This window comes from Passer domesticus, chromosome 3 (assembly GCF_036417665.1).
Source record: "Passer domesticus isolate bPasDom1 chromosome 3, bPasDom1.hap1, whole genome shotgun sequence".
NCBI classification, from domain to species: domain Eukaryota; kingdom Metazoa; phylum Chordata; class Aves; order Passeriformes; family Passeridae; genus Passer; species Passer domesticus.
The window spans coordinates 21,335,361-21,358,286 of record NC_087476.1 but is presented as its reverse complement, the minus strand read 5'-3'; the positions used below and the strand labels follow the sequence as shown (position 1 = coordinate 21,358,286).

The following is a 22,926-nucleotide window of genomic DNA, read 5'->3' as shown; positions in this document are numbered from 1 at the left end:
CCTCCCATCCCTCACTCCCATTTCTTTCCTTTGAGTAATTCATGAAAGTTAGTCTCCAAAGTTGTATGCTGTTGCAGTTTAGCCCCAGCCAGCAGCTCAGCCCCACACAGCCACTCACTCACTCCTCCCAGTGATTTGGGGAGAGAATCAGAAGGGGGAAATCGAAAAAACTCATGGGTTGAAAAACACAGTTTAATAACCAAAGCAAAAGCTGCATCTGCAAGCAAAGCAGAACAAGGAATTCATACACTGCTTCTCATGGGCAGGTAGGTGTTCAGCCATCCCCAGGGAAGCAGTGCTCCAACACACATAGGGGTGACTTAGGAAGACAAACCCCATCACTCCAAATGTCCTCCCTTGCTTTTTCTTCTCCCAGCTTTATATGCTGAGCATGACAACAAATGGTCTGCAATATCCCTGTGGTCAGCTGGGGTCAGCTGTCCCAGATGTGTCCCCTCCAAAGCTCTTGTGCACCACCAGCCTCCTTGCTGGTGGGGTGGGGTGAGGAGCAGAAAAGGCTTTGGCTCTGTGTGAGCACTGCTCAGCAACAATGAAAGCATCCTATTATCAGCACTGTTTTCAGCACAAATCCAAAACACAGCCCCATACCAGCTACTGTGAAGAAAATCAACTTGGCCCCAGCCAAAACCAGCACTCCTGCTGACTCCCAATACCAGTGGGTTCATTCCAGCAGCTCCCAGTATTCAGTAGGCCAAACCAAATGAAACGTATGTGATCACATACTCTGAGCACACAGTTTTACTGAGCTTGTGTGTCAATCTCTGCTGTTAGTAGCAGTAGTATAAAGTCAGAATAGTTCCAGTAACCTAGTCAATGCATGGAACTATTACAAACTTGCACTACATTACCTCAGAGCAGGAGCTGAGGCAGGACATAGGGAAAAACATACTTTGCTACAATAGTACTCAGACTCATACTCAGGTAAGAGCCAAACAGAGCTGTTCTGCTAAACCAGTACCACTTCAGTTTGCAAAACAACAGCAGAAAAAAGACAAATTAATAAAATGCTTTTTACTACGACTGCTCAACAGTACTACTGTTTCCCCTTCTTGTGTTTTCTTAAGTTTCCCAGGAGCAATGCTACTGGGAAAAAAAGTCCAAAGATAGGATTCTGTCTAGATCTGGATTAATTCCAGCAGAAAACACTACATATCAGTCCAGACACTAGGCACCAGCACCACTGTTAAGTTTTGTGATAATGAAGGCTAACCAATTTATGGAGCAGTCAATGGAATACATGATGTAAATCAGGAAAAGCAATAGCCACTCATGAATAGTGGTAATTGGGATACAGCACTCTGAGAGCCAATCAAACAGCACAGGAGAGGTATGGCTTTCATGTGAGTAATTTATTCTTTCTTATCACTTCAAATTTTACCAGGTTGTTTATTTACAGAGAAACTTTCTGTGGATAGAATTTACATCAGCAACTGCACATTTTTAGCTGTTACTAGGGTATGACTAACATCCTCCCCATGTTGCTTAACAGAGCCAGTTTTGATCAAACAGGATTATTCTTTTGCCAATTACTTTTTTGACTTAGTCTCAAGTGTAAACAGAATCTGTACACATGATTTTGCTGCAATGAAGATTTCTGTTTTACAGAACCAGTTAGTAGACAGAAACAGAAAAGTTTCATCTGTTAATAGTACTTCTTTATTGAAATCAGGATTTAGTTTTAGTTCAATGAAGGCTTTAGGCATTTCACTGTTAGGTACTGCAACACCTCTTTACTAAGGTGGCACCCCTGAGAAGAATCCAAATTACCTGTCTGGCCTCCCAGTACAGCCCATGGAGTAGCTCACCTCAGACTGGTAACCCAAAACATAGAACCTGTCTGCAAAAGCTCTCCAAAGAAAACATGTCTGATTGCATCAACTCGTACTAAATCTATGCTGAATTACCCATCCAGGAGGTGGGGCCTGGAATCTACTCAGAACTTTATGCAGAGGTGTGTGAGCTTCTGGAGGATTTGCATGAAGCTCACCCCTGAGGAAGAGCCACAGGAGGTGGTCCCAATGTACCTCTCCTGCACAGCCACCGAGGTTTGACAATGCACGCACTCACACACAAACTGCAAGGCCCCAGTCCAGTCCTCACTAAGCTTATGGGAATTCAAGCCTAAATTCTCTAGCAGACAACCTTGAAAACAGAAGTAGTCTAGGGAGGAAAAATTACTCCATGAAAAATTAGGGCAACTATCTTGTGTGTCTCATTAAAATGGGAGAACTGAAGGATTCAGGGGGAAGAAAGACTGCAGGGCAGACTATGTCTCTCTAGCTAGTCTCAGATCACACACTGAGGATGACTACCTTGATGACTACTGTGACCAGCTCCAAGAGTTCTTTTAATCCATTGATAATCAGAGGGTGGAAATGTGGACTGAATGCTTGCAGGCTAAGAAAGTGCACACAGGTCTTCATGTTCCTATGCAAATATGGTACACTTCAGGCTACTCTAGGGAAAATGGCTGTTTTAAAAGCAAAACACACAGGCAAACACAACTTGAGGGTGGCCCGGCCTTTTGGTCTGTACCTAAATTAAACCCTATTATATCAGTGGTTTCTAGATATCCCACTTGGTAGGTAGGTGTGGAACTGCTCTGAGCAGCTCCAAATGGGTGGAGGGGAAGTGCTCAGCAGCTCCACTGTCAAAGAGACAGTTGTTGCTAGGTTTAAGTAAAACTGTAGAGTTCTGGAATGACATTTTCAGTCCTTAAATGCCTGAAGACTATCTAAATTATGGTTTTAGTTAGGAGGCGGGGGGAGTTTGTGAAGATAGAATTGGGGGAGAAAACAATTCTCAGCAAACCTGCCTCAGGCCTTCCAGGGAGGAAACAGAGGCCACAGAGTAGGAAATCTGGCTCTGCTGTTAATCATCAGGCTGTGACTATGCAGTGTACAAAGGAAACAGATTTGATAGACAGCTACTAATGAAGCCCAGACTCTCCCCACTGACACTGTGTACACAGTGAAAGCAGGTAAGTTTTCACTGAATCAAGTGATTCAACTTTTTTTAAAATAGGAGCTAGCAAAAACACAAACCACTACAGGTTTTTTTAACACTTACTACTGTAGAAATGCATTTCTTCATAGTGTACAGCAATAAATACTGGAAGAAAGGATATGATTCATTCTATCCCAAAAATTTGTGGATTATTGTCACATCTTAAACCATGGAAACTTCTCAAAACTCATTCAGGAGCATTTTCATGCATTAGCAGAATAAAAATGCTTTATTAATAGAAATGCAAAACCTGCCTTGACACCTCACTACACTGTAGCATAAGAACTATACTACATAAATCCTTGAACGATGAAATTGCCTCCTCGTATTGCAAGATAAAACAGATGTTTCCTTGTGTTCCTGGTGATGCCACGATTTCAAAATCTGGCCTACCACTTACATCTCTAGTTTAAGTATGCACCTAAGCCTTGCATTACACAGCTTGAAATACTTTCTACAGTTAACATAAAAATTATGCTGAAAGCAAACATGTAATTTTTCTTTCCTGCTCAAGCTACAATGGTGTAATTTAATCTAGAGTCAATATTTCCAAGGATTCTCATCTGAGAATTAAATCAAATATTCTGTGAAGGATGTTAAATTCCACTGCACCAGCCTGTACTGAGGCTAAGATAAATGTTACACTCCACAGGCCTACAGCTCCTGCCTGGCTGATGCTTTAATTTGCTCACTAGGGAACAGGCTCACTTGGCTAAGAACTTCTAGGACTGGACCACTGTTTTCTGTAGAATGACTAACCAGAGCAGCTGCGTTAAAACCCTGTGCAACAACAACGAGAAGAGAAAAAAACCCCAAACAATAAAGAGAAGGAAAGAAGTATCTATGAAGTTCACTATTCTCTTTTGTACAGATGGTGTCTCGTGGGACAGAGCCTGCTGCCTTCCTTTGGAACTAGCAATTATGTGTAAGAATGCTAAAGTCCTGTTTAACAAAAACATCTTAATAAAACATAAAAAGATCTGCTTTTTTCGATGCAAGGTCCCTATGTCTTTCTAAAATATGAATCTATACTAGAGCTTTGAGTATAAACAATTCTCTTCCACAGTCTATGCGAGTTCCATGCTGAATATACAGCATTGTACCAGCAAAAACACAGGTCCTTTTTTCAGAAAAGGTTTCCCAGTGATTTACTATAAAGCTAAAACATTTGCCTTGCCTACTGATTTTTTTTAAAATATAAAATGTATAAAATAAATGCATGTGCCCTTTTCAATATAGTCGGTCTGTGTAGACATTTCATGTTTTCCAGTTCTGAGTAACATGACAAAAAGTGTGCTCCAACTTCCCACAGGCAGGAAGAAGTTTTGTATGGTTCTGCCTCATTTGGATGCTGCCCCACAAACAGCACTCTTGGGCAGTTTAGAATCACAACGACAGCGTACGGCATCAGCACGTACTGCAATTAACAAGGACTTATTGATTACAGCAATCATTAGTTCAAAATAAATAAAGCAGTCTCTCAATCAAAAGACAGGGAAGTAACATCATGCTAGAGCACAATATAATCAATATGTGTAGCACATTCCTATTTTCCATGTCTCCTTTTGATGGTCTTGAAAAGAAGTGGGAAAGGCCTTTTGCCACAGGTTGGTTTAGGTTATCCTTCCTTGACCTGCAGTTAATTAAAGAGCATATGAAGTACAAAGTTTTTCCCCAGCTCTAGTGGCATACATGGTCATGTCAATTGGTTGCAATTTGAACAGCTTCAGTTCATTTTTAATTCAAAATCTCTGATCAAGAAAAGTAATAAAACAGTATCTTTTCATACAGAAACATTGCCTTTTTCAATTAAAGAACATATCAACATTTCATATCTACCATAAAATGCCACATTTTAGAAAGGTAACTTGACTTTTTTTTCTTTTCATTCCAAGTAAAACATGTGGCTCACATTTGTGTTACTTAAAACATTGAGTTTGGTATCTGTTAAATCATCTGTGGTTGAAATTCCTGGGACTAATACAGTGCCACAGCTTCCTTAAACCATCTATTGCACCAGAAATGAAAGGCTGTGATGGAGATGTTCTTCCTATAGTTTTTAAACACAGGAAATAGTTGGTTTAACATGAAAACAAATGCAGCTAAACTATGTTGCCAGCAATGTTTATCCCTCAGTATAATCCCAGAGGGGGAAAAAACCACAAATGACAGAAAAGGCTCCAAGCCCAGATTGCAACTATGTGTAAACACACAACCAACACTCATGTCCCATTATGACACTGTTGTCAAGAATATTTTGGAAATTCAGGTTTAAAAACATTTTTCTCAGATTGGGGATTGGCACAAACATAATCCAGAGATTATCCTTTATAGCAGCTTTTACTTTTGTGTGCTTGGCTTTTCACACAAAGCCCAGCAAACATGTGAAGAGTTACAACTTAGTTAAAATCAGCTCAACATCTTGATAGCAGAGAGAAGGAAAGGGGAAGTCCTTTTTCTCTGCAGACACAACAAGAGAGGGTCGCCTCTATAGATGGGAGTTTGTGGATCTGCAACCCAACTCCCCTGTTAGGAAGCCAGAGCCAGGCTGGCCGCCTTACAGTGGGAGGGAGCCCTCCTGGTCCCCTGTTTTGTCCAGCCTCTCAGGCAGGGTAAGCACGAAGGGTAGGAGGACACCCTTGGCATCCAAGGGAGCTTTGAGAAGCTCCCCATCAAAGGTGCCCTTGAGCCCCCCATCTGCTTCCACCTCCCCGTCCTGGGCTAGGCTGAAGCGAAGGGTGCCGGTCCGGTTGACGCAGTAGATGGTGTTGCCCAAGGGGGCACAGCGGAAGGGCTGGATGGGGCCGCCGCTGGGCCGCAGGCTGGCGCACTGGCTCCAGCACTTGGCCACCGTGTTGTACCGGAAAACTTCAACGCCGCCGCTCGTGCCGCCGCCTGGGCCCTGCTCCCCGCCACGGCCACTGCTCACATCAAAGCGGTAGATGAAGCTCTTGAAGGCCACCATGTCAGCGGAGCGCCGGCGGCTGCTGTTGTAAGGGCACTCCTGCCACTCGTCACGCTTGGGGTCGTATTTGAGCAGGCGGTAGAAGAGGGAGCCTCCTGACACATAGATCTCCCCGTTGCAAGTGGTGGCCTCGTGAGCCACAGCAAAGGCACCCTTGGGCAGAGGTGCCACAGGGCTCCAGCGGTCGGCTCGCGGGTCGTACCTTTCCACAGTGAAGAGGCACTCGCCCCCCACAGCATAGAGGTAACCATCCAGGGCCAGCAGCTTGAGCTGCGAGCGGGGCTGAGCCAGCGGCCGCACCTGGCTCCAGGTGTCAGTCAGGGGGTTGTAGCAGAAGACCTTGTCGGAAAGGCGGGCCCTGGGTTCGCTGCCCACCGGCCCAGTCACAATGCCCCCTGCAAGGAAGAGGTAGTTGTGGAGGACACACATGGCACAGCCCTTGGCATTGGCCTCCTCGGGCAGGCGCGTCAGCACCCTCCACTCACCGCTGCCCTCCTGGTAGTAGTGAATGAGGGAGCCACTCTCCTCCAGAGACACCACGGAGGAGGGACTCTGTGGCCGACTGCTCTCGCGGCTCTGTGGCCGGCTGCCACCACCCGGCCGCTCGAAGGCGTCGCTGACCTCGGCCACCAGCAAGCAGGGCCGGCCGGCATCCATGCGCTGCTGCAGGATGAGGTCCCGCTCAGCGCCACTGAGGCGGCCGTAAACGCTGGGCTCCCGCAGCACCTCCAGGTAATGGTCGCTCATGAAGCGATAGGCAGCCTCCCGCAGCTCCGCCAGCCGCTGCTTCTTGGCCAGGCAGAGGAGCTGGTAGCAGTTGCCGAGGCAGAGCTGGGCGCGCATGGCCTCGGCGGCACAGTGCAGGGCACAGGGCATCTGCAGGACGCGGGCGCCGCTCACCACCTCGGCCAGGTTGTCGTGCCGCACCTCGCCCATGCGGGCCGTGTACACGTAGTCGATGAGCAGCCGCAGCGCCCCGTAGCTCACCCCCTTCACCCGCAGGACGTCCCGTGAGGCGCGGGCACGAAAATAGTCACTTTTGGCCGCCAGCACCGACTTGTGCGCCCGAATACGGCGGCCCGACACCTCGATCACCAGGTCGGGCTCCTCCGGCGGCCGGTCCCGCGGCCCCACCACCTCCTCATCCTCCTCCTCCGGCTGGCAGGCGGCGTTGTTGATCTCCCACTGGCTCTGCACCACTCGGCCGCCGGCCGCGGGCGGCTGCGGCTCGGCAGCGGCGGCGCTGAAGCAGAGGGAGGAGCTGAAGCCGCAGGGGGCGGCCGGCGTGGGCGGCGGCGGCGGGGGGGGAGCGCCGTCCGCGGCCCCGCTCTCCTCCTCCTCCGGGGCCGCGCCGCTGCCCTCCATGGAGCCGCGCTACCTGCGCCGCGCCCGCTCCGTGCGCAGCGCTGCCGGCCGCCGCGGCGCGGCCATCACCTGCGGGACACACACGACACGCTCAGCATCCGCGCTTCTTCCACCCCCCGCCTCCCAGGATTACCGTTCGGGACCGCCGCTCTCGCAGGCGGGGCCGCCTCTGGTTTCCGGGGCTAAAGCGCCGCTTCTCCTTTCCCCGGGGATCCACCCTGCGGCTCGGCCGCCTCCCGCGCTCACTGCGCTAGCTCAGCCCCCCACAACCCGAGCTCCTTTGGTGGGACGGGGCATCGCCCCGGTGAGCACCTCAACAGCAGGAAAAGAAATCCTGGTTTTCCCGTTGTTCTGCAGAAATTTTAAGCAGTCTGCAGGCACTGCAATCCTTTTCAAGGTGAGTGGTCCCTACGCTGCGCTGGGTGATGAGCAAAAGTCTCCTTCAACGGCAGATACTTAGGAGTACTACCATAATGTATTCACCTTGTGCAACTGTTTCACTGGAAGGCTGAGGCTGCAGTCTATTCTGCAAGGCGATTCCCCACTAGCCAAATTTGACTTTGCATGACCTTCAGGAAGTTCTCTTCATATCAGTGTTCCTCATATGCACTCCCCCTGTTTGAAATAAAAATATTATTTTTAAAATCGATAGATTCTCTGTTTAGTTAGAAGTTTGGGAGTCTTAAAATTATGACTCCTTTAATAATATATCTATAATATCTTAAAGACACTGTAAGTATGCTAATAATCCTAAGTGTTTATGAAACACATGAAAGTATTTTTTCTGTACTCGGGACAAGAGCAATCTCACATTTGTGTAGCAGCATATGTAGCTGTAAAGCATTAGAAAGGTGTTAATCAGACTTCACAAAGATTGCTTCATGTCAACGATTCGGTTAATAAAAAGTAGAAGCAAGGGGAAAAAATCACAATAGATAATTAGAACATGAAGTCTCTCGTGGGAAAAGGCAGGATACAGGGAGGGCATAGCTGTAAGTAGGTTAGTCCCTGTCAGCACAATCACCACCCAGCTGTACCTTCATTTCACAAATATAGTTTTTAGAATTTAATGAAGTGCCATTTCTTTGCCTCATGTTTGTTTATGAATTTCCCAGACTTGGAACCAAGCATCAAAACTTGGTTAAAGTTTTGATGAGTGACGCATAAAAATTGTCTAAATGTACTTAATATAATTAAGTATATGCAGCCCTGATTCTATTTTTAAGGAGGTTAATTTTTAAGGAATTAATTTCCATTAAAATCCCCTTTGTCAGTTTTTTCACAGTCCTCAAGGAACATTCATTTCTATGTAAAATATGCATTGTGGCTTCCTTTTAGCAGACATGATTCATGTACCCTGCTAAATTAGCATTAGGGAGATTTAACTTTTTAATATATTTTTTTTACCGAAAGCATAATTGGTAAGTGACATTGTCTGGAAATCCCTGACACAGACAGGAAATCCAGAATCCCATACTTGCAATGCAAACTTTACTTAAATGATAATATCAGTCTTCCCTCATGGCGCTTTATTTTGTGCACTTGCCTGGTAAAGTTTCTACTACATTTGATCTCATTCAGTTAGACTGAAATCACTGCTAAGGTTTGATTTTTGGGTACTGGAGAATTTCAGACCACAACAACAGTATTTTAAAACTTACTAGAATTAATAGATTCCACCAACTTTGTACTTCTCATCGGAGTGTTTAAAAATCTGGGACTTAGGAACTTTCTATGACTGTATGAACTTTGGCTAGCTTTAGTGGCAGACTTCCTGCTGCCCAAAACCAAACTCTGTAGGTCAAGCTTTACTGAGTTTTCTCAGTAAAGCCTTAACTAGACAAAAACCAATGCAGTGATCTGTGCACAGTCAGTGTGTCTATGGAAGATGTACCGGGCAGCATCCCTGGTGATGTGATTATGTTTTTCATCAAGTCTTAACAGTACACAGAGCAACTGCTGTAACTACCAATATTCTGGCCATTCCTGACACACCTCACTTCTGACACCACTTCTAACTTCTACTTATGTACCCCTCCCCCACAAGAAGGATCAAGTAGCTTCAGATAGTTTCATCTCTTGGTCATGGCTTGATTTTGCAAGTGAAACGATAAAGAAAAAATGTAAGAGAATGCTACCAAAAATTAGAAGTATGGATGATTATATGTGAGAAGTCAACTCTAATACCAGTAATATCTCTCTGTGGTGAAATGTATTTCTTGCATTATGTCACAAAGGAAAATCACCATTTAGAATATTCAAAGTAGTTAAAACAATAACCAGAAAACTATTCAACTTTCTCAGCTAATGGAAAAAAAAAAAAGAGTGAGATCCTCCTCAAGCACAGTAATCATACCTTTTCCCATATTCAAATATCTGCTTGGTTTAGAAGTATGATTTGACACATTTGAAATGTTATTGAGAAAGAAGCTTGTAACAAACACCTCTGTTAACCCACTACAATTCCCCTGAGGAATCGTGAGGAGAAGGACGGATTGATGGCATTGCATGCTGATGGGAAGCAGCAGAATTCTGAAGAAAATTATCCTCTGGTATACCCAAAGCTAATTACCAAGAATATGCTGAATTTCATGATGAGCGTGAGAAGGACTTAGAGTGCCAGATGCAATCAAGGCAACAAGGAACTAAACGGAGAAGCTGAAGACTTAGAAAAGCTGAAAGAGGGTTTGGAGGATTTTGCCAATGACAGAAGTGATCATGACAGCAATGACCACTCCAGCAATTCCAGCACCTCTGTCTAGTTGAAAACAAAATACAAGAATTACACAAAGACGAAGCTGAAAAAACAATTCAGAGAAGTAGTGGAACCTTTCCATTATTGAGCAACACGACTGATCTGAGTTTAAAAGGTCATGGATTTAGTATGAAACAGGAAGATGCTGAAAGGGCCTGATGGAAATACAATACTTAACTCCTCCTCTGTTCTTTTCTTACTTACAGTGATCAAAGAGTTATACTGCTGTTCTGGCAACACAGAATATTCAAAAAGTACGGAATTGCAGAAGATACTTGATAGCTGTGATGATTCAGAAGAATTTGACCACCCGACGATCTCATTTGGCTTAAAATAAACTTGGCTTTAATATTTTTTTCCAAACTCACAAACAGGATAGGTACTGGAAAAGGAAGCAATCTATTGAGAGTACATGGTGCCTGTGGACTGAGGTCACCTTTTACACTGGGGACTTTTAAGTCAGAAGCTGAATTACTTGGTCTGAAAATGTTTTCATTATCATGGGTTGGTCTAGGGATGATGTAATGTTAATGAACAGAGGAGCTGCCAACAAACATGAACTGTATTTACAGACTTGGCAATGACACACAATATCCTGAATGTGTGGCCCCAACCTCAAATGCTGTGAGACATTGCTCAAGTAACAGCACAGATAAGAAGGCACAGTTTTTCTGACAGAGAAACTGTAATAAAGAGCTGCAGGTAAAGTTTCCTGGCATTGCATTCATTTGGCAGTCCTTCTGATAAAATCCAATTAAATGCTTGTATTCAATTGTTCTCTCCTCGTTTTTCTTGTGCAGTGCCAATAGCCTTTGATCCAAACCACCTCCTCTAGCAAGACCCACTTTCTCCAGGGAATACGTGCATTGGAGGAGGAGGAATTGGGTTACTTCTCTCCAGTTCACAAATGGAAACAGCTCTGACTCAGCCTCATGGTAAATAAAAGCAGTGCTTTCTCTACCATAAGCAACTCTACTTTACATAAGCAGGCTATCTTCCCTGAGAGACTTACAGTTCAGAAATGACAGAATACCATTCTGCTCCACCTCAGTCCAGAAAATATGCTTTTATAAAAACTTGGACTGCCAAATTTTTACTTCAGTAGAGAAGTCCCTTGGGATAGGGGTGTAATCTGATTGAGATGATTAAGGCATCTAAAGAGGCAGGATCATCAAAAGAGAAATAACATCCCTTATATTTATTTTAAAAACTAAACAATGACTTGAAAGCAGAACTGGCCAGGGTGAAGTGAATGCAGTGTCATTGTAGAGTGGTTTGCATACTTATAAAAATAGTCTGCAACACTCCTGGTCACTGAGCAGATCTGTGAAATTTGGAGGAAAAAATGTTCTTTTTGTACATGGGGAAAACATCTAGAGCATTTCTCTGAAAGGTCCTGCACTGTTGGAGCCCATTACAGATTTAAACTCAATCTTTACCACTTGATTAACCTCCTATTTGTAAGAAAAAAGTACATTTATCTTTCAGTGTGCCACCTCAAAAAAAAACCAGCATAAAGAATATTTTTTTTTCCTCTCCTTTTTTTAAAGTTAGGTATGTTACAATCCTAGTGTCTTGCCCTGACTGCTGGATACATGGCTTTTATAGTATTGCCTTCACACTCTTGTGTGGATGCTAATTTTGACCCCTCAAGGTGCTATAATTTTTTGACAATATGTAATAGAGTTATGAATTGGTCTTTATCTCATAACTACAACATTTTCATACAACCACAAAGAAAAATAAACATTTAAGAATTGCAGCTTATGACTACAGACCACACAAGAAACATGTGGACAGCAGTTCCTCATCAGAAACTCAGGGGAAGAAAAGGCTGTGTGTGTTTGGGCAGGGAGGAAGAGAGAGAGGAAATAAGTCATAATAAAAATATTATCAAAAGCTTGATTAAATCGATACTATAGCTAACAAATCCAAACCAAAAATATACAAGTTCTAAACAGTCACCATGACCAGAGAAAAGGTTTCCTAACAGTGATATCCATAGAGACAAACATTCTCTAAAAAGGAAACTATCTTTCTGAGTTCCTTCCAGTTTGGACTCTTCAGAAATAGTTAGGGAGGAGTAGTGTCTCTCAGGAGTTCTCACAACAAAAAGGAAGTAACACTCCTACAAAAACAAAATCTAGCAAAGATTAAGTGCAAGTTCTCTCCCATATCCCTCAGAGTAAGAGAAGTCTAAGGAAAAAAAAGAACAGTCAGAAACAAATTTTGAGTGACTACAATACCTTTGGGAAAAACTCCAGAGCTGATGTGGTGTTTTTATCATTAATGCACTACAGTATGGCATGGCAACACCATACTGAATGTAACAAAACTTTGCAAAATTGCTGCTAATTCTACACATGGGCTCACAACTACACTTCTAAATATGAGAGCATGTGGTCATGTCTGTGATAAACTGAAGTTCGGTTGCTTTCATCATATCTGGGCACAGCTAACACTACATCAAATTGACACCAGTACCAAACACACCAGCGTGGTGCTACAGCTGAAAGGATGAATGCAGTCCTTGCATGTGTGTACTGGGAAATACAGAGTGCCCAGAGGGAAAATGTTACCTTTCCTCTACAGCACTAGTAGGTTTGCAATGGAACATGGTGGTTGAATGGATGGAAGCACATATGCTCAAGGCTTTACATTTTGGAAGTAGCATTTAACAATCTTTGAAGACAGAGAAGAGCACCAAATTATTTCAGAGACATTAAAAAAACCACTTTAGTGAGAGACTCAGAACAGCACTTTGAAACCACACAAAGGCTTACTCTTATCTCCATGCTGCACACCAGCTCCCAAGCAAAAAGGTGATACCTAGCCTAGAAACCCTCTAACAGCCACAGAGCTTTGGAGAAAAGGTGGTTTGTGCTAGTAGCCTGGAGAACTAGTACAGCAAGCCTTAGTCAGCCTGAGAAATGCAGAGCTGACACTTCTTCAGGGCTTGGTATGTTTGCTCTGTGACTTGATGACTGTGCACAAGTGTAGGCACATAGAAATTCTGCATGCTGAAGGCTTTTTTAGGCTGGTGAAGAAATTTTAAGCAAACAAAGTGTAAGTGTAAACAAAGCAAAAGATTTATGCTGCTGAGGGAAAAAAAAAGACAGCTAGAGTATATTGTGCTTAATTAAAGTTTTATTGATGGGGAGAGTAAAGGATGGGCTCAAGGAAACCTATAGAATAAAACCCAAAAAGTGCATTCAGCTTAGAAGGATCCTGAGTGAGAAACCTGTCAGGGTAGAAATATTCAAAGACAAAGAAGTATCCCATGGAGAAATACATATTTTTATCCTGCCACACACTTCTGTCAATACTTGATTATGGCTCATGTAGGAGGCAGGATGCTGATCTATGTTCACATTTCATGTGACATGGGAAGATCCTTATTCTGATTTGATGAAAGGGATCTTGAGTATGTACCTTGCTGGAAGGCACTTGGGAAGCAAGGGTAAATAAAATTTGACAAGAGAAGACTAGTTGATCTAGAAATCCTTTCTGACCTTGAATTCTGAAAATTGCCATACACAGGAACACTGACTTGAAGCAAAGCATCAACTTGTGATGATTAAAAGCCTCATTTAAGCATTAGTGTGTAATGTACTGTAATGTGGTAATGTTGACTGCAGAAATGCTTTCAGTATTAAACTGTATTGTCAACAAATTGCAAACATATCCATAGTCTCTACAAACACTTTGGCAATGTTGACGCTAACAAAGGAGGAGGAGAATATCCACTGAGAAGCCAAGTCAAGCAAACCAGCAAATTAGTTTAGACAGATTTTTGAAAATTCAAGTAGAGTCAGCCTTGGTTTTGCATTCCAAAACAGCACTTGATCTCCATAAATGTACTACACTCTGCCAACATACCTGCCATGTATTGCGTTTAATACAGAAGATGGGGCAACAATTTTGGAGGAAATTCAATTCCTGCTCTAAGATAAAACTGGATTTTGATTTTACATCATTATGGAAAGGACATACAGATTGAAGAGCCCAAAGCACCAAATCTGCTCAAATATGTCACCACTGTGCTTGAGAAAGACCAAATGTGAGAGGTAACAACAGACTTCAAAGGGAAGGAAACAGTCCCATTTTTTTGAGATTTATACCTAGGAAAAGAAAGTAAAAGAAAAACTTCTAAAGAAGGCCATAATGAAAATACTTTTTTCCCAGACAAACTCTAGATCTGATACTTAAGAGAAAAAAAAACTGCTCTACTTTTAGAAACTGAACAGTTTTACTGGTTTATTGACAAATTAAGTAAGTGATGTTAAGAAAGGCAGAGGTTCTTTAGATACATTATGAATGGTACTCTTCCCATTTTTGGAGCTCATGTATGGTTTCTTTGCCCAGACACTTCTTCAAATTTAAGGTTTACAGTCATTCTAGCTGCAACTAAAAATTACATTACAAGCAGTTTGATTTCAAGAAAAATTCCAGGTTCCTGCAGACATTGTCTCTACACAGACTCTGGACTGGATTCAAACACAGAGACCCGCCACAGTGCTAAACACGGCAAAGGCTGACTTTGAGGGCAGGTTTATCTGGCAGCTGGCAATGTAGCAAAGATGTAAGACCTAAGACAGCCAGATCAGATAGCAGAGCAAAGCCTCCAGCATGACAGCCCTAATGTGAAAGAAGGAAAGTAATCAGCTTGCACAGACTTCTCTCTGCCATGGCAGAAATGCTGCTGGTATACTTTGCTGTTGGCCCTAAAACTGTGACCTACTAGGTTGCTCACAGGAGTTTGACTTCTTTTATTTCATGAAAATCAGGCCAAGGTGGATAGACATTGGGCCATATTCCCACACTGATGTAATCTGTGGGTGGGATGCACTTCCCAGTTCTCCTGCAAGAGAGACTGATGCTGTGTGTCTGAGCTGCACAGCACTGCTGTAACCAGCTCCTGGAATGGAATCTGGAACATACACACAGGTTCTGCACACATAAGCATGGGTGGGTACAATTGACTTGGATCCTCAAAAATAAGTGCATAAGAGCTACCAAGGGCTAGCCAGTAAAGACAATGCTGATGAAGTGCTTAGCTTGTGCAATCAGGGGACTTTAGCTCTTGCTTTAGGTGCCTCAGCCCAGAATCCTCTGCAAAATATACCTGAATTACTTTAAAAAATAGCAGTACTGACTTTTGCTGCTACTTTACCTTTCTGTACAATAATTAGAGCTCTGACCAAGCCCCATGGGAAACTTGTCACTACCCCTTCCTTTGCCTGACAAGACTAAAATCCCAGAATATCAACCAAGTGCCCAATCCATCAAGTCTATGAAAGAAGGGCCACTGTCCTTCAGACTAAAGCAATTATTACTTTTCAGAGAAACAATAAAAAATGGTTTTGAGGGTGAGGAAGAAGAAGAATCCTGGGTTCTGATCCCTGCCAAAACCAAAGTTTCTGTACTTTGTCCCATTGCCTTTAGTGGATCAGGGCTCAGCTATATTGCCTGGAGATCTAAGCCATTGTGGCTTGTGGTAGGATTGGAAAGCACTTGTGCTGACCCCAAAGCAGAAACACACGCTGCAGTCATAGGTACTTTTGCAGCAAGCCTTTACTATCAGGAGTACCTGGAGGCTGGCAGCCCAGATTTCACCAAACAATGGGAATGCTTTTAGCAGCAATGATGCAACTAAGGGCTTAGCAAAGTATGAAATGACTTTATGTAATCATTGGAATTAAACAGGGAAAGAAGAGAAAATTGAGTGTAATGCATGTTGTTTACATTAGTAGAAGCTAACACTTGCTAACCATTCTGAGCCAGAAATAAAATAGGTTTCTATTAAAATACTCTTATTATCATGGGCTGATACTTTCTGCCTTGGATGCATAGCATTTTTTACTATAATGTAAGTTTCATATGCTGAGCCTGAGTGTTCAGGCAAAGGTTTTCCTGGCACTAATTTCTCTGACTAAGGCTCGACTTCTACAACAAGAATTTAGAGCAGGCAATTCAGTACTACCCACTATAATGTTTTTTTTTCCATTGAACAAAGCAGACAGGTATCTAAACTAAAGGGACAGAAAAGATTGCCTGGTTATCTAATCCCATTCTTGCAAGAACAGGCCAAAGAATTTTACTCCTGTACCAAGACAGTAACTTTTGGATGAATTAGGTCAAAACATTGTTCTGTTCAGATCATTCACCTCACGTCTATTCAGTTTCTCTGTTTTGGCCAATAGCCTTGATGGAAAAGCAGGTGTCAAATAGATCATCCTGAATACCTTGAAGAAATGTGCATGCTGCTTTTCACTTTGGAATCCTCTCTCCCCAGAATGATCCTTGCTCTTTCTGAAGAGACATACAGACCAGCAACACAACCATGAAGGGTGATTATGATCACGGGACTGTCCCGGCTGCTTTTGGACTTTTTGACACAGAGTAGAAGTAAAGACTGTAGTATGTCTGACTAATCCATGACTCAAACTTATCATTTTCAAGTGCTACATAATAAAGGGTTGCTAATGCATGCAGTTAAATACAGCATGTTCAACAGTCACAGTGCTATCCTTGCATTTATTAATCTGGACAGAGGTGTACAGGACCCAGAATAGGAAGTAAGACTTTTACATCAGAATGCTGAACACAGAGAGATGCTTGGTTTTATGGTTATGATTTGGGAGCTGTGAGAAGAAGCTTAGATTCAGGGATTCCAGTTTGTGATTCTGACCATTTAGAGATTTTGATGTTTAAGTCAGAAGTCTAAACTTTGGTTGCTTTTGACTAGAAAGATTTTAGATATATATCAGCAACATCACAAAGCACATACTGAGGCTTTTCAGCCACTGTCATGTGAAAAGCTGCCTGATTTTGGGGGTACAATCCAAGTATTTATTTCCCATAAGGCTGCAAAATGTCTTGGCAGAAATAGTGCCCAGGTATTGGACTAACAGATTCTTGCAACTTTCTTGCCTGTCTCAAAGGTCATTCACAGAGAATGAGTGGTACAGACCTCATCCTGAACAACAAGAAGCAGCACCAGTGAATTTTATCACATGAATGCACAATGCACATGAACAGTCTCTGCCTTCATGTTCCTAAGATCAAAATTTAAAACTTCTTGGGACACGTGGCACTGACAAACTCCAAAGCTCACATTACAAAACATTCAAATGACATTTACTTTTCCTGTTTCTGCATCTACTGTGGAAACCAAACTTCAAAACTCAATTATCAATTGCCATTGAAGAAGTATGTTTGTGTACTGCTCATTTCCATGGCTTTGAAGAGAATAAAGCCTGTGATAGTAGCCTGCAACTAGAAACTGCCACCTAAGTTTCACAGAGAATTTTGGTAAAGCCAGAATGTGACATCACCTTAAATCCCAACCGCAGTGCAGTCAAGGAAAATTCCCATTAGCTTCATGAGCATCTGGATTTCTTACACTGTTGTTCTGGGTTTGCATGGCAAGGTTTGGCAGTGGGAGGGCTGCAGGGGTGGCTTCTGTGAGAAGTTGCCAAAAGCTTCCCCATGTCTGACAGAGCCAGTGCTAGCCAGCTCTAGGACAGACCCTGCCCTGGCCAAGGCAGAGCCCATCAGTGATGGTGGTGGTGGCCTCTGGGATCATAAGAGTTAAGAAGAGGAACAAGTTACTGCGCAGGAGCAAACTGCAGCCAGAGAAGACAGGAGTGAGAATATGTGAAAGAAACAGATCTGCAGGCTCCAAGGTCAGTGCAGAAGGAGAGGGAGGGGGTGCACTGTGCACTGGAGCTGATTCCCCTACAGCCCATGGTGAGGCAGCTCTGCCCCTATAGCCCACGGAGGTTAATGGTGGAGCAGAGATCCACCTGCAGCCTGTGGAGGATCCCACACTGGAACAGGGGCATGCTGTGGATGCCATGACCCTGTGGGAAGCTCACACAGGAGCAGATTTACTGGCAGAGCTTGTGACCCCACAGAGGGGGCCCATGCTGGAGCAGTCTGTGCCTGAAGGACTGTACCCAAAGGGAGGGACTCATGCTGAAGCAGTTTGTGAACAGCAGCCCATGGGAAGGACTTATGCTGGAGAATTTTTTGGAGAACCTTCTCCCATGGAGAGACCCCTTGCTGGAGCAGGGGAAGATTGTGAGGAAGAAGGAGCAACAGAGACAACTGACAGATGAACTGACCACAATGCCCAGCCTCTCCCCCTGAACCACTGGGGGAGGGGGAAAGGTAAAGAATTCAAGTGTATAGCTAAGCCTGGGAAAAAGAGAAGTACGGTGGGAAGATGTTTTTAAGATTTGGGGTTATTTCTCATTATCTTGACTTTGACTTCCCTAAGTCAACTCTGTTTTGCTTGTAACAGTAACTTGTGAGTGATAGCTCACTGTGCTTATCTTGACCCATGAGACTTACACTTTATTTTCTCTCCCCTGTCCAGCTCAGGAGTAATAGAGCAGCTTTAGTAGGCACGTGGCATCCAGCCAGGGTTAATCCACACAACTGTACAGACAAATGTAAACGGTAGCTTTTTTTGACCTAAAGCAATGCAGGGAGTTGCAGTAAAAAGAAAAGATGAAAGAAAGCTACTGGATAATAGAAAAACTCTCCCAAGAACGGATTTGTCTTTGACTGACGGAATCAGAACATTTGTTTCACATGCCACTCCCACAGCACAGGGTTGGCTTTTAGTTCTTATAGTCTAACACCTAAAATATGGGTTGCAGAAATAATAGTCCATTTCCAGAGCTTAGGGCCTGTTTTTTCAATCTACTTACAATAAAGGGGGGAAAAGAAAAAAGCAGAACTGCTTCCAAGAAGAAAAAAACAAAACTATTGTATAACTCTGACAGGTTGATAGTTTGAAATGATTCAGAAGTCCAGGAGCCTGCCAGCAGCCAGATCAGCAGAGATCCAAAGCTGAGATGCAAAACTTACCTAGCTCCTTAAGTACTCCCGGAGGACTCAGTGTCCAGAAAAACAACTAAGAGCTTGTGCTAATCTATGAATGCATAAATGTAAAATAACTTCAATTAATGCAAATCATGTTGTGACAGACAACGTAACAGCATGGAAGCTGCTTGACCAACATATGTTGATTTGTATAGAAAGATTGCGGTTTCTGGAGAGTTTCCAAGTGAGTTAAAAAAGGCTGTCAACCTGTCTGTTTCAGCCAGAGGCACAGCAATGGTAGCTTGTGAAACATCCCACCTGAAAAGCATTCCACCACTTCTTCCCCTGACACACGGTGCAAAATCTGTAGAACCACTGGATTTTTTTCTCGTGCTTGTTTTGCATTAAATAAACTGACTTAACCAATAATGAATCCTGCCATCCTCACTGATGAGGTATAAGAAAGAAACTGGGAAGTACCAAATGTGCAGTGCAGAATAAAAACACCCAGCCAGCTCTTTTTTTGCATTAACACTCAATCACCCATATACAACACTGACCCAGTCTTGTAATCCTTCCAAAGCCAAAACTGCCAGTTAGCATCCAAGGAGCATTTTAGGATGAAGAAAAGGGTGCAGCATTGCAAATCAACTGATCCTGCAGAGAGTTACACACAGATTTAAACACTGTTCACAGGACTAGCTCCACTTGTAATGCCAACATCTGCAGTGTAAACTGAGTGCTTGCTTAATTAACTGCAGGAGGAAGGCAAAATCTCTGTCCATTCACTGTGTAGTCACAGGGTGAAGAGTTCTGGCACAGGGAATTGGGCAGGAATGTATGGCCAGGCTAGGGAAAGAGCAGGGTCCCTTCCTGCTCAATGAGAGCTCAGTCACACATCAGGTTAAACTGGTTGTCAAATCCTGAACTGCTATAAAGTAATTCTTCTTCAGTGAAAGGAACTAATCATGCCTGCTCGCTGACAAAACAACACTGAGACCAAACATGAAGCACAAACAATAGATGATGACAATTTCACTGAAAAATGAAACACCAAGAGTAAAAATGTCATGTCCTGAGAAGGCTAATGAGATATAATACAATGAAAATGAGCTCATTTTTAAATGGGTATTTTCAAGGATGTGAAGTGGCATAAAATGATTTCTCTGCTTCTGTTCAGAGGCAAGAAACAGACTCCCAACTGCAATGCTGTATAGTGTCAGTAGGGACAAACAGAAAAATCCCTGCAAAATCCACAAAGGATCCCACCAAGAAAAAAAAAAGGTATTAAAAAAAAGTTTAATTCTACCTTAAAAGAAATTGCAGGATTTTCTTTCATGCTTTATTATACCCTTCTTTAGCAGTCAGCTGTCCCTAATATCCTCTTGCAACAGGATACTACAGAATGCTGAAACCCCTGGTAAGTAGGATCTGGATGCAGTCATCTCACCACATCGTTGTCTCTATGGTAACCTAGGCCAGCCCTAAATACTATAATCCTGCTTTACTACAGTAAAGCCAGTTAATGACTTTAATTGAATGTTCCTGCCAAATAATGGTGCTCTAATATTTATTGACATTTCAAGTCTGTCCATCTCTTTGGACTATTTGTTATATGGAAAAGCGATGCAAACACAGCTTTTTTAAAAGAAAGGAAGCTACTACAGATTTCAGCTTTTTGGTATTATCAAGGTGCAGTCCTGCAAACTCCAGCTTCTAAGTGGCACCACTGACTTCAGAGGCTCCAGTGGCAGGAGCCAGTCCTGCAGAGCACAGAGGAGCTGGGCAGGCACGGGAGCAGTCCTTGGCTCTTGGCAGGTTCCCATCAGACAGTGCCATTGGCAGTGGATGACCAGAGCATCCCACTGGCATGCACTGGATGTCCTAATTAAAGAGTGAATAAATGCTGTGTGATGGGGCCTGGGAAGAGGAGAGCACAGAACAAGTAGGATGGGCCAAGCAGTTAAACAAGGGAGGAAATATTGCTTTGTCAATACCACTGACAATGTAATTATTATTTTCCATGAATATTCCACTTAATTCCTTTCTGGGAGACAGATGGTTAAGTCCCTGGAAAACAGAGAAGCCCTTTTGCTCCTCATATCATACAGAAAGATTGTTCTATTTTATTGCTATTCTACTTTTTTATTGCCCTACTTTTTTTTCCCTAGCTTTTTTTCTCCAGTTTTCTATTATTTAGTTTAATTATTGTGGAAAAGCTTTACAAAATATTATTATTTCTAGAGGGTTTTATTTTTTCCTGATGGGTGAAAAAAGCTGGCTATAGGATTTAATGCTATCATTTTCGGTGCTACACGTGTGTAAGTTTGGATTCAGAAGTCTGCTTTTTGTTGCTTTAAATCACCAGACATAAAAATCTACCTACTGAAATTCAGTACAAGTTTTTTTGAAGCATCTTCCACCCTGCCAAGTCCTGCACGCGTATGCTCACCCGGGCTCGCGTGTGCTTTTAGTAGGATGGGGTAGCACGCCATGAAGAATTTATAGCGGGAAGCAATCTCCTGCTCTTGCACATCCCTAAACGTTAGTGTAGAGAGTCATTTAGATTTTTAATAGGGCAGGATAAAAAATATAAATAAATAAAGTACGCAAGCATCAGGGTTGGCTTCTCTGCGACATATGGAGAAGGGATATGGGGGTATGCCCGGCCTCCCCGCTGCCCAGATGAGGCGGATTACGGGGGCCAGAGGAGAGAGAAGAGAAACACGATTAAACCTGACAGCGCTCCAGCAGCCCCTCTCACACACACGCGGCTACCGTGGCTCCACGGCGCGGTCCCTGCCGCAGACATCGGCAGATGCCGGCACCAGCCCTCCCCGCGGGCTCCGCGACCCCGGCCCCGCTCCCGCCCCGCTCCTCCCCGCTCACCTCTCGGGGCGCTCCCGCCGCGCACGGCCCCGCGCAGGCAGCGCCGCGGTGCCAGGCGAGGCAAATGGCTGCAGCGCGGGGGCCGGGCTGGCGGAGGGGCCGGGCGGGCGCGGGGCCGCGCTCAGCCTCTTTGTTCGCCTGGCAGGCGGAGGGAGGAGCGGGCACGGACCTGTTGCTGCTGGCGGCGGCTGCCGGCGAGGGGCAGCGGCCGAGCCGGGAACGCCGCGGGCTGCCCGCGCTGCCCCGCGGCGCTGACGCGGGGCGGGCGGCGGGGCGGCCCCACCTGCCCGCGCTGAGGAGAAACTCCCCCCGTGTGGCGCCGGGCCCTCCCTCACCTCCGGGCGGGGCCGGGAGCCGTGCCGGGGGCGAGCGGGGCGGCGGCGCCGCTCCTGCGTGAGGCAGGGCCGGGGGTTTGCCGCAGGAGCCGCAGCGCAGCGCCCCGGCAGGAGCCCCGCGGGCCCCGGCGCCGCCCGCCCGCCGGCACCGCCCGCTCGCCGCGGGAGGCGGCGGGGACGCTGCCCGGACCGAGCCTCCGCGTTATTCAGGTGCCTGCCGGCGCAGGTCCCATTTTCTCCTGCGCTTCAAAGCTGAGACTCTCACCAGGATTCCCAGAATTAGACCCGCTTTTCAGTTTCTAAAAAACATTTTACATCATGTTATTTGTACTCTGGGTCTGCTCCCGACACAGACAGTGGTACCTAACCCAGCTCAAGTCCCAGCGCAGGCTGCAGTTTGATTTCTGCCAAGACAGCAGACGTGCCGCCCTAATCCCTGACCCATTTCTTGTACTGGGACATATCGTATTGTCTTTGTAGCATACAGTTTTCCTATGATGCTGCTGTCTCAAAACACTATTCATCTGCAGGGTTTCTCTTTTTCCCTCTCCACGGACTCCAGGGACCTGTCAGACTGGTTCCCCTGCAGTGCCCAGTGAGTGGCTCCTGGCCTTGGGAGACACTCCTGAGCAGACTTGAAAAGCTACCACCACCTCCTGTCTCAAATTAACCTGACAATTAATTGCTTCTGTGCTGGCAGTGTGGCCATTGAAGCTGGATGTTATTCCAGCATCGTGGCTGTGATGGCTAAGCAT

General features: G+C 44.5%; 1 protein-coding gene and 1 long non-coding RNA gene across 6 annotated transcripts; one reads left to right on the top strand and one right to left on the bottom strand.

The window, feature by feature from the left end:
- Positions 1–1,349: 1,349 nt before the first annotated feature.
- On the bottom strand, positions 1,350–22,190 carry KBTBD11 (kelch repeat and BTB domain containing 11). 4 transcript variants are annotated; one of them, XM_064412124.1, is made up of 3 exons: positions 22,172–22,190; positions 7,841–7,972; positions 1,350–7,426 (listed from the first exon to the last, which is right to left on the bottom strand). In XM_064412124.1, the coding sequence occupies exon 3, from the start codon at positions 7,355–7,357 to the stop codon at positions 5,585–5,587; it is 1,773 nt and encodes a 590-aa protein (XP_064268194.1). In that variant the 5' UTR covers positions 7,358–7,426; positions 7,841–7,972; positions 22,172–22,190; the 3' UTR covers positions 1,350–5,584. The 4 variants fall into 4 exon arrangements, with proteins under 4 accessions (XP_064268194.1, XP_064268192.1, XP_064268195.1 ...); XM_064412122.1 differs by lacking the exon at positions 22,172–22,190 and adding an exon at positions 21,837–22,165; XM_064412125.1 differs by lacking the exon at positions 22,172–22,190 and adding an exon at positions 20,257–20,275.
- LOC135296136 (uncharacterized) lies at positions 7,435–21,804 on the top strand. 2 transcript variants are annotated; one of them, XR_010358175.1, is made up of 4 exons: positions 7,435–7,754; positions 10,319–11,047; positions 17,057–18,287; positions 19,228–21,804. It is a non-coding gene; the product is annotated as an uncharacterized LOC135296136 (long non-coding RNA). The 2 variants fall into 2 exon arrangements; XR_010358174.1 differs by having other exon boundaries at positions 17,057–21,804.
- Positions 22,191–22,926: the final 736 nt, after the last annotated feature.

Coding starts and splice junctions, on each gene's coding strand:
- KBTBD11 (XM_064412124.1), bottom strand. CDS start 7,357: ATGGAGGGCAGCGGCGCGGCCCCGGAGGAGGAGGAGAGCGGGGCCGCG.